This window comes from Condylura cristata, unplaced genomic scaffold (assembly GCF_000260355.1).
Source record: "Condylura cristata isolate star-nosed mole 26May11 unplaced genomic scaffold, ConCri1.0 scaffold00024, whole genome shotgun sequence".
NCBI classification, from domain to species: Eukaryota; Metazoa; Chordata; class Mammalia; order Eulipotyphla; family Talpidae; genus Condylura; species Condylura cristata.
The window spans coordinates 24,980,034-24,991,589 of record NW_004567125.1 but is presented as its reverse complement, the minus strand read 5'-3'; the positions used below and the strand labels follow the sequence as shown (position 1 = coordinate 24,991,589).

Sequence of the window (11,556 nt, the reverse complement as noted above, 5' to 3'; positions counted from 1 at the left end):
CTTTTTTCTCTTGCAGTTCTTGAGATTAAGTGTCTTCCTATCTCTCTTCCTCTCCACCTCCCTCCACCTCCACAGATGGGGTGGCTGCATTCCGAGCCTTCTTGAAGACGGAGTTCAGTGAGGAGAACCTGGAATTCTGGTTGGCCTGTGAGGAGTTTAAGAAGACCAGGTCAACTGCGAAACTGGTCTCCAAGGCCCATAGAATCTTCGAGGAGTTTGTGGATGTGCAGGCTCCGAGGGAGGTGTGTTGGTGGTGGCGAGCAGTTGGCATTCTTCTGTCCGTGGCTTCCGACTCATATCTCTCTCCTTCATGGGAATTTGGCCCAGGTTTGATGGAGGCTTCTGAACTGAGACTGACGACTCTGATGGCCCTTAATGAAAAAGGGATCACTTTTCAGGTTTAGAGTCCCAGATTTTTATAAAAGGAGCTGTACTGTCTGTCAGAAGTCTGCAAGGGGAGAGGCTCCTGAGTCCATGTTAGTTTTCCCAGTGGAAGGCAGCACAGCTTAGCAGAACGAGCATCTCCTTTGGAGTCTTGTTCCAGTCTCAGCTCCACCACTCACTAGCTACCCACATTTCATATCCAGTGTAAAAGGGTAATAATATCACCTACCTTTCCAAACTACTGAGTATTAGAGATAAAGCTCCTACTGGAAATCCATCACTGCCTATTAAAGAGTAATTATGGTCATTTATACTATTTTATGATAGTGGGTTATTATTACTTCTAATACATAGTGAATTTCTATGTACTGCTGTCCTGAGTTATAAAATAGAATTTTACTTAGAAAGTATTAATGGAAGAAAAAATTCTGTGATCTGTGGGTTTAGGGTCATACCAGACCTAGAGATCTGCATTTAAGCTTTGGCTTGACTACAGGCTCTCTGGCTACTGGAATCTGCGGGCTAAATACAACACTGGTTGGAACAGAGATGTACTTTCTTTCTCCCCAGTGCATTTGTTTCCTTAGTGGTTAAAAAAGGACAAGAGGCCAACTTTACATGTGGAAACTCACATTCTCTTGTCACTAACCTAATCCCCTGCTTGACATGGTGAAGACCCCTGGACTAGGAGTGGAATGATGTGGGGTTTTGCGTTGGTTCTCTTACTAACTTTCCATATTACTTGAGACCAGCTTTTTAGTATCTATTTTCTTCAGGACCTTTATCTATAAATTGCGACAAAACTTACCTGGTCTTCAGACCTCCCTGATCCTTATTATGATCAAAAGGGATGACTTCATGGAAGCAGTTTGAAAAGCTTGAATAACCTGGCATAAATAAGATGCTGTCAGTATAATTATTACACAGTGAGGACCAATTGCCGGGTGCCGTGGCCTCGAAGGTCTATGACCATCCTCTCTGCTTGTGTCTTTAGGTAAACATAGACTTCCAGACCCGAGAAGCCACGAGGAAGAACATGCAAGAACCATCCCTGACTTGCTTTGACCAAGCCCAGGGAAAAGTACACAGCCTCATGGAGAAAGACTCTTATCCCCGGTTCTTGAGGTCCAAAATGTACTTAGATCTGCTGTCCCAAAGCCAGAGGCGGCTCAGTTAGACCTCAGATGGAGACTCTTGGAGATCATCGGCTTTTCCCTATCCCTTGCTGCCAAGACCATATTCTAATGTGAAATGTCTTAAGTGTTCAAAAGCAAAGGCGTTTAGGTTGGGAGGCTGGGAGTGAGGAAGGGGTGAGGGGCCGTTCCAAAGTACGATCCTGCACCAGAGCTTGGACCCTGTTCCACGTACCCATGTTTGTGTATAGTTAGTGGTAGCGCCTTGCTACTGTCTACCATCTCTGGGTCAGCCACTTGTCCTCCATGAATGCCTTGGGTCGTCTCCACTGAGAAGGCAGATTTGCTATGCTGGGCCAATTTGTAAATAATGCAAACGCAATTCCACCATTCCCATACCTTCCTCAGTAGGAATGGTCCTATATCCTTATGAGGAGCAGTTAGAAGATCCTGGCTCACATTTGTGATTTACTGTCATAATATAACGGCCAGTCCTAGGTGCTGGGCCCTACTGTTTAACAGAGAGGTCTCTGTGGAACCCTAGGTTTCCAGCACTGTTATTGACAGGGGGCCTTGGGGTGGGGGCCAGCTCCATGGAGTTGACTGTTTCTTTCATTTCTACCGATCCAGTGTGAAAAGCTGTGACCACTGCCCTTCTTAGCCTAAGAAATTCATGAGACTCCCCTACCCTTGCAATTCTGGAAAGGGTCTTGGGCGATGTCCCTCTTGACTTCTGATATGAAGCTGCTATTAGGGAAAACACAGCTTGCAAATCTTCCTCAATTCTGCCAAGTTTTCCAAAAGCCGAAAGACCAGGAATGTAGTGTCAGTAGATTTTTGTGCAATGGGGCTCCACAGAACCTTCTTGTTGCTTAATATATCCTCTGCCCTTGCCACTCTAATGCCATGTATCACTGATTACTTAGAATGAGCCAGCTTGGCAAAGGGAGGTAAGTCCCCCTAGACTGGACAGTTCCCACAGTGCCTACTACTTTCCCTGTCTCTGCCCATCACCCCTACATGCAGGTCATGTAGGTGCGATGGGGGAGAACAGGAGCCTAGGCTGTCACTCCTTCCAGCTTGCTTCCTGGGAGATGCTTTCTTAGAAAGGTTCCTCTAAGGAGGGCTACCTATTAAGCAGCTTCTTTCTTGAACTTTGGCCTTTTGGGATTGAACATGCAACAGAAGGTGAGGCTAAGAAGAGCGCTATGTATATCTGGATGTGGAGAACCTTCCTGAGACGCTTCCAGGGGACACTGGGACTGCTCTTGGAAATATGTTGGAAAACTCCTTTGGAGGCTGAGTGAGACACATGGAACCTACTTTAGCTGCCCAGGGAAGGAGCTGTCTTTGGACCAAAATTGCAAAGCCAAGGAGATGGATCCTTGGCAAGAAGACTGAAAGTGGAAGGGGCAGCCTGGGAGAGGCTACTCTCCAGATGAAGTGAAATCAAGAGAGCATGATGGCAGCACCAAGGGTAATTCCCAACTCATCCATGGACTTGGATTTGCTGTAGGTCTCCAGCACCTCCAGCTTAACTAAATGAAACAGCACCTGATTAGCCATAAGCACTAGAGTGCAGGGGATGGAGACCCAGCTGAAGCACTGTCCTCTCGGGGGCTGGGGGTGGCTGGGCCTCTTTAGATGTGGTAGGCCCCAGTGTTTGTGTTCTCGTCCAATAATGTCGAGAGTCTCTTCCTTCCTTAGCTATGGCTAGGTAAGGTCAAGAAGGCTCTCAATCCCAGTGGCTTTAGGATGTACTGTTCTGCGTGTTGCATCTATGAGGGAGGGTTGGCGTGTCATTATGAACCATCAGGAGAGAAAAAACACATGCCTTTTAGTCCTCCCTTTGAAGAGAGCTGCAAAATTTCATGTTCAAGAACTCTGTAGCCTCAAGTGGGTATTTCTGGTTAGATCGGGTAGTATTTTCCTGCCCCCACTGTCAAAAAACCATTCTTAGCTAAAGCTGCCAGAATTCATTTAATGATCAAATTCTCAAACAGGGTATTTTAAACATTGTTTACATGAGAAATGTGAATGTGCTGCCAACTCTTTTGAATATAAAATGCATAAAAATTGGAACAGCACAGTTACAAAAATAGGGAATGTTCTAGAGGGGCCTTTTTGTCACTTCCACTGTCCCCAGGAGAAGAGTCTGAACAAGGGTGTTGTGTGGTAGCCTCATCTGGGACCTAGAGTTTTTGCCAACAAGTGGTGGAATGAAGGCCGCAGACGGCAGTAGCACAATGTCTGGCGACTTCCTCCCACCACGGGGAACGTGAAGGTCAAGCTGAGTATCCTGAATGTTGCCACTAAGTGAAGGTACGTGGGCAAGTATCCGTGCGTAGAGGAGTGTGATAGCTATATTTGCGGTACTCCTGTGGAGTGTGTGTGTGTGTGTGTGTGTGTGTGTGTGTTAACCGTGAGCATTCCACTAGCACACCGCAGACGGTCTTCCCTTGGGGTGGGGCTCTCCTCACACCCTTGATGTCCTGCTTCCCACAAAGGCACAGAGCTCTCTGCTCTGAGGCCGACTTTGGCACTTTGGCTGTGCCAACCCAGATTGTGGTCTGTGATGAAACAAAGAGAAATGTTTACAACATCTAGAGCAATAGCCAAACATACCTCATCCCTGACCTCCGTGGCTCCCAGTCCTGCCCTCCCTCCTGCTTCTTCTTCCACGAGCCCTCATGCGCCTCTCCTATGCTGTCCTGTCTTCCTTTGCTCCTAATGCTGGGTTTGTGTGGTAAGCTGCCTTCTGGGCTTTGGTCCTGGGCCCTGGAAAGGCTCAAGGCAAGTCAGAGCAGTGGCTTCTGAGGGACTGAGCTATGACCTTTATATTTGCTCTCCATTCCTGAGTGACCTTTCACCCCCACCTGAGTGTTAATGTGTTTGGGCTGGTCTGAGATTTCCTGTTGCCCTCTGCAAACCAAATAAGACACAGTCGATAACAACCGTTCCTAGCCCCAGGTAGCTGCTGGGGTAAGGAAGGTCCTGTGAGTAGTGATGGCCACTAAATGTTGGCATGAACAGGGCCTACTCAGAAATTCTCTCGCAAGTGCTGACTCCCAGATCCTCATTAGACTCTCTGGTCCAACCAACCTAGGGTGGGGCCCAGAAAAATGCATTTTCGAGAAGCCTCTATGTGGGTAGTGGCCTTCGGATAATTTTTTGCCAAAGGTTCTCTCTGAGATTGGCTCACATCCTTGGCTGCTTCTTGGAGTCAACCCTGGAGTGAGTGAGTTTTAAAAACCAGTTTTGTGTCTCCCCCAGAACCTCTAGGGGTAGGGCCCCAGGCAACAGGAGGCGTCAAGCTCTACAAGTGCGGGTGAAGTTAGGAAGCACTGATCCCACAAGCAAGGAGGAACAACTGGGCTGGAAACACAGAGGGGCCAGAGCAGCCCAGGGCAGACAAGCACAATAATCAGGAAGTGCCCACTCTGGAGTCTGCCTCTGTGGGCTGCCTCTGCTCTGACTTGCTACTATTTTGCCCCAGCTACTGCATGTATGGCCGTGAAAACACCAACACCAGGTACTTGATGGAGGCATGTTTGGCCAGGCCTGGCTGCCTTGTTCGCACTTCCTCCAAGCTTCCCCCCTGGGTTACTCCCCCTGCTTGTCTTTTTTCATGCACTCTTGTGTTTGGTCATTTTGGCGTGGGCTGTGCCTCTGTACCTAAGGCCATGTGGTGGGAACTCAGGTAAGCAAGTAAGGGCATAATAATTGTGGTAACGCACCTCAAGATTCCCGCTGGTACAAGTATCAAGCCCTTGGAGGCTTTCCCAAGACCATGGGGTGGTAGTGGTGATGGTATGGGGGAGTTGTTTCCCGGTCTATGCCCTTCCCCCATTTCCTCTTCAATCCCAGCCTGGATGGGTAACCGGAAAGTTCCTGGTTGAGTTTATTTTTTGGTGCTCTCCTCAGAACTCGCTGCTCTGAATCAACCAAAGCTGTTAAGTGTGTTCTGCCCAGGCCTAAGCCCTGCCCTGGGTGTAGCCTTTGAGCAGTTCTCCTTGGCAGGGCCTGGTATCTGGGCACCCCAGGCTCTGGACTGTGAGGGGAAGGCATCAACCCCTTGTGAGTGCTGGGGGAGGGAGGTCAGGGAAGGCTGAAGGAGAATGGCTGGGAGGGAAGGCCAGCAGTGAGTGTGGTGTCTGCTTCCCCATGAACCAGGAGGAAAAGTTGATGTGTGGCACATTACAAGGCAGCTGGTCTCCCATCAACAAGTGTGCCCGGACCTCTCCTGACCCTGCTTGTGCCCACTTCCAAGCTACACACAAGAATTATGATTTTCCCGTCGGAGATAGTCTTCCAGTCAGCCAACTTGTCAATCTTTAAATATGCATCCCTCTGGGTTAGAAGCAAGAGGAGACAGTCACCACTGGCATTGAGAGCCTGTGCTGCTGTGCCACTCGGCATGAAATGGTGTAGGGAAAAGTCAAGAGCACAGATGTCTTCCTGCCTCTCTCTGACTCTACAAGTTGCTGTGGCCCTAGATGGACGATGGCGGCACGGGACCCTGGGCTCCCAGGCTTGGCATCCAGATCCTCTCTCTAAGCTGATCCCTTCTTGATTCTTGTATTCTTTGGACCCTTCTGTCCCTCCCCTCTGCCAGGCATGGACAAGGTGGCTGGATTGGGTGTGCACTCCAACCTCGGTAGCCTTAGTTGAGTCACGCGGCGTGCACAACAGATTCGTAGCAACTCATCTGCCATAGACACAGCTTGGCTGATGGAGTCCTCATTGAGTTGTTTCATTACTGTGTAAAGTGGAATCATGTCATTCACCTTTACTATAAGCAAGGCTGTGAGAACATAATAAACAACCTGAACACGCTGCCCTTCGCTCTCTGCCCACATTTCTGGCCGGCTGACTCCAGATGAGGAAACATTTCACGTAACACATGGACTCCTGGAGTGGAGGGGAGGGGAGGGGCACGTGGCCTCACCCAACAGTGGCTGGCACGGGGCTGACCGCCGGGAGGAGGGCAGCGTAGGTGGAAAGGGAAGGGCTTGGAATGAGTGTGAGAGTAAAGAATAACTCTGGGAGATGAGAGCTTTGAAACTGTAAAGTGTTCTACAAACACAAGGTGGTGTTTTTATTAGCACCACCTACTGCTTGAAAATGCAGGGAGAGAAAAGACTGGGGATGGTTTGTGTATTTGTTCAGCCGGAGCAATCTGAAAATGGAACGAGCCGCTCTTGCTTATGATGGCACCTTGCTTTGTGCAACCGGTGTATCCCTAAAAAGTACATTACTCATCCCAGCTTTGTGTGTCTCTGGTGGCAGGGTCCTGTGGAGGGGAGTGAAGGAGAACAAGGTGCAGCATCTGCTCACAGAAGCTCGTTCTTCAGGTGGGGGTGATAGGTGCAGATAAAAATCTTAATCCAAACAATTAAAATGCACTAGAGAAAGCCTATCTCTAAAGGACTGCTGATGTTTCTTCAGAGGTGAATGTCATGATGAAAGACCTTTCGCAGTGCAAACGACCACCTCCCAAATTCTAGTTCTGTGCCCTGGGTGGTGGCATGTTAGAAACAGAGACCCACAGACTGGGTGTCTGGGCATTAACGGCCATGCATCAGCTCCTTTAGAGGGGACATCCACCCCTACTCTCCTGGCTGTGAGAGGCAGGCACCTCACCTTCCTCCTCTTCCATTCATATCACTGTGGTGGGACTTACAGATTTTCCTTGAACAGACTACATCACAAACTTCCTTCATTAAATTCTCCCCAGCCCTGGCCTTTTCTCAGAGGGACAGGATTTGAGTGTTCCTCATTTTTTGCCATTCCTCCCTGAATTGTTTATTTGGTCTGGGGCCCTTTGGAGTTGAACTTTCTCTTCTAGACCTTGCAAAGCCTCTTGTAGATAGACAACACCTCACATTAAGTGATACATCTCATGCACATAGTAATTGTGCATAAAAGCAGCGAAGTCTCTTCTTGCCCTACTATCTAAACCAACAGCAATGAGTATGTCCAGAGGAAGGCAGAGAGCATCTCCTTCTTGTGGGTACTCTTAGCATTTGGGGTCTGTCCTGGTTCCCTGTCCAGGGCATGTGGGATGCAGTGCCCATGAAGGCTGGAGAGCAAGATGGAGTCCATGCATGCCTCCTCTGTTCATGCCTCACCCACAGCACAGAGGGGAGTCCAGCCATCACCCAAGTCACTAGTCAAGGGGCCAGGAAAGCCACAGCTGTTACCAGGTTTCATTAGCTCAGTCCTACTGACAGATTTGTTTGGACAGTACTCTATCTGATCTGAATTCCAGCCCTAAGTCTGTGTGATCCTAGCCAAGTTGCTTCCTGGGCTTCAGTTTTCTCACTTGTAAAACTAAAACACCAGCAGTATGTTTAATATGACACCCAGCATGTAGTAGGCATACAGTGAGTGCTGACGGGATCTGCTGTCACTCTGAGATGGCTGACTCCAGCCAGCACCTCCATTCAGAGCCCTCTTTGTTGTTGTTTGAAAGCAAAGGGAAGCCACTCAATATCAAGGGTATGACCAGATCCACGTTTCCTTCCTTGATCACTCTTGAGGATCAACTATGTCTTGTTTTTGATCTAAATATCTATCAACATAGTTATCAACATATCTATTTTGATCCTAAATATCTATCAACATAATAGTTATCAACATTGTTTGTTGATAGCCTCTTGTATGAAGCACTTGCATAGATTGGAAGCAGAGGCAAGAAACCTGTTCCCTCAAGAAACTTCACTCTTTTTTTCCCTCAAGAAACTTATTTCACTCTTTTTTTAAAATGTATTTTTATAAAAGATTTATTTATTTATGCATACAGAACTGGGGTATAGGCCCGAGGTATACAGGGGTGGTGAGAGACACTACCAGAGACAGAGTGGGGAGCAGAACAGGCAAATCGACGAAGTACACTGCTGAGGGGAGCAGTGGGTGGGTGAGGAGAGGTCTGCCATGCCATGTGGGTCGCCTCCAGGGCCGGGGATCAAACTCATGCTGAAGTGGCTTTAGCTTCTTAGTGCTGCACTTTAAAACCCACTGCATCACTAGGGAGGGCCCGAAACTTACTTCATTTTTTTTTTCATTTTAGCACTTTTTAAAAAATATAATAGTTTATTTTTACATCATTTTGTACTTTTTTTTTTTTCAATCTCAATTGTAATCCTCGTGAGTTTCCCATCACCAAGTCACCCATATGCCATCACCATAGGAAACTTACTTCATTCTTAAAGAAACTTAACCCCTCACAAGCACTGGCACAAATGAGGGGCACACATCTGTTGGTAACTATCCACTCATAAGTTGCAATACCAAGTGCTGGTAATAATAATAATAATATAGAAAAGAAGGGACAATATTAATGATAAAAAATACTAAAAAACAAAAAACTAGATTTCATCTAATTGAATCCTTGAGATAAGTCTGAGGTGGTATTCAGCTTGCTAGGGACTCCAAAAGAAAATACACCAAGACGGGGTGATTTAAACAGTGACCTCTATGGAGACTGGAAGTCCAAAATCAAAATGCAGTTAAGTTTAATTTCTTCTGAGGCTTCTCTACTTGACTTGAAGATGGGCATGGTGGTCTCATGGTGTCCACAGCCCTGGTGTCTCCTCTTCATATGAGGACGCTGCTCAGACTGGATTTGTGACCAGCCTCCTAGCCTCATTTTAACTTCATCACTTCCCAATAGTCTATCTCTAAGTAGAGAGACATTCTGAGTACTGGGGGTTAGGGCTTCAACAACTGAATGGGGGGAGGGCTTGTTACACTTCAGCCCATAAGGGCTTAATGCCATTAGTTGTTTTTAATTCCCATTTATGGATGAGGAAATGAAAGCACAGAGAAGTTGAACATACCAACCATCATACAGCTTTGGGTCATAGCCAGAGTCTACATCCTGTAGAATCAGGATTAAGGCACAGACCCAAGATCACACAATTACAGTCAGGATTTAGAATTCTGCTGCTAGCTGTATTTACAATAGCAGAGATATGAAAATAACGCAAATGCCCCAGGACAGATGAGTGGATCAAGAAGATGTGATATATACACAGTGGAATACCACTCAGCAGTGAAAAAAGATTAACTCATGACAACATGGATGGAGCTGGAAGGGATTATCCTAAGTGAAATAAGCCAGAGGGAAACAGATAAATTCTGGGTGGTGTCACTTATTTGTGGAATCTAGAAAAACCAAAGGATCAGTCGAAGACAAACTCTTAGACTGACCCTTAAGTGCAGAGTGTAGATCTGAGACACTCAGGAGGGGCGAGGCAGAATGAGTAAGAAAGGAGGGAGAGTAGAGAAAGGGGGAGGAGTGGGGGGAGGGGCAGCTGGAGAGCATGGGGGTGTATGATAGAGAACTGTGCTGCTGGAAAAATTATGGTGACTGCACCTGAGGGGAGAAATCCAATGTTGTGAAATATTAAACAAGGATTTTAAAAACAAATATAAAAACAAAAACAATAACAAAAAAAGCTCGCAGCTAAGCCAGGCTAGAAGGAATGTGGGGTGGATGCTGGGGTGGGGCATGCGCAGAAGTGGGGAGGGTTCTGGAGCAAAACCCCTTGTAGTGTTACAGGGCAGGAGAGGGGCACTCCTGAACCCCTAAACCTGCCTGCTCTAAATAGCTTCTGCCATCCGCCGTATCAAGACAAAATATATATAAAACTTTAATGAAAAAGAACTTTTAATACAGTGAGTATACAACACAGAAGACAAAGCATATAGTTTCTAAATCAAACACCTGAAGTTACCCCTCCCCTCATGGGCATAAGTCCACCCAAAAGGGATTGGCCCAAAACAAAGCCTGCAAGCCCGCCACAAGTCTAAAGCACCTTCTGGCCAGGACCTATAAAAAAGGGTCAGAAATGGCCAGACAAGTCTGGGAGGAAGAGGGCACAACCAAAATTAATACTAATATGCTGCCATAGTCAACCTCCCCACGGGTCTCTCACTCACATCTGTTTCACCCAGTCAGGGCCAGAAGCAAGCACAGTGTCTTCACATGTCTCCCTGCTCCATGTGGCTTCCTCAGGTCTCCTTCTGGCTCTCCATCCTGCTTCCTTCTCTCAGATTCCTTCTCTTTGTTCCTTTTCTCTGCTCAGCTCCACCCTCCTTCTGGGTGGGGCAGGGAGCCTGGGACTTCTCCATTTCCTAGGGACCATCCTGTTACAATAGGATGGAAAGGATGTGCACAAACCCCAACACAGAGGAAGGAGATGTGGGCACAGGAGTGGAGAGGGGGTCAGCTCTCTGTCTTTTGTTGGCTCAGGAATCAAGGCTCTTGAACTGGAGGCCTGGTGGAAATGACAGCTGAGAGGCATGAGAGCTGCAGAGAAATTGGATTAGTCAGTGATCAGTGGGAGCTGTTCCCTGGCTGCGAGTTCCAGGAGTCAGATGGGCTTGTTTTGTTTCTGCCTGGCCTTTGCTCCCTCTGTCCATTAGGATCATCAATCCGCTGTCATTTCCCATGGCACAGGGCGGCCACCTTCCTCCATCATCCTCCTAGCCCATCATTCATCCGGGGGAGGCTGGCTGGGGCCCCGGAAATAACCAGGAACAAGTTTGCGGTGCGTGTTTGCATCTGCCTGGACAAGTGTGTTCTGGGGTACAGGCTCCAAGCTTCCCTTTCCCAAGGAGAGAAAAAGAGCCTCATGTCTCCAGCACTAAGATGGGTCTTGCAGGCAAAGAGGCAAGGGCTGTTCTCCCAGACCCTTGGTGGAAGGAACCAGGGGGCTGGAGGTGCAAGGCTGAGATTGAATGCTGACCCTGCTGCTTATTCTGCAAGAGTGACCCTGAGGAAGGCACTCAATCTCTCCTTTGGGTTTCACTACTAGAAAAATGGGGGGCATAATCCTCACATTCCCAGGCACTGTGACAGAGGGCTAGAGATGAGGTTGTGGTGTTACAGGGCAGGGAGAGAGGGGCACCCTTGAGCCCCCAAACCTGCCTGCTTTAAGTAGGTTCTGCCATCTGCCGCATCAAGACAAAACATATAAGACTTTAATGAAAAGGGACTTTAATAACCAGGGGAATGCTTTTTTTTTTTTTT

The 11,556-nt window shown here is 47.7% G+C and overlaps 1 protein-coding gene across 1 annotated transcript in view; it reads left to right on the top strand.

The window, feature by feature from the left end:
• The window catches only part of RGS8 (regulator of G-protein signaling 8), a 31,380-nt gene extending 24,516 nt beyond the window's left edge, over positions 1–6,864 (top strand). Inside the window, exons 6-7 of the mRNA XM_004688545.2 lie at positions 76–242; positions 1,379–6,864. Coding sequence (XP_004688602.1) covers positions 76–242; positions 1,379–1,561 — 350 coding nt within the window. The 3' untranslated portion in view covers positions 1,562–6,864. The remainder of the gene's footprint in view (positions 1–75; positions 243–1,378) is intronic.
• Positions 6,865–11,556: the final 4,692 nt, after the last annotated feature.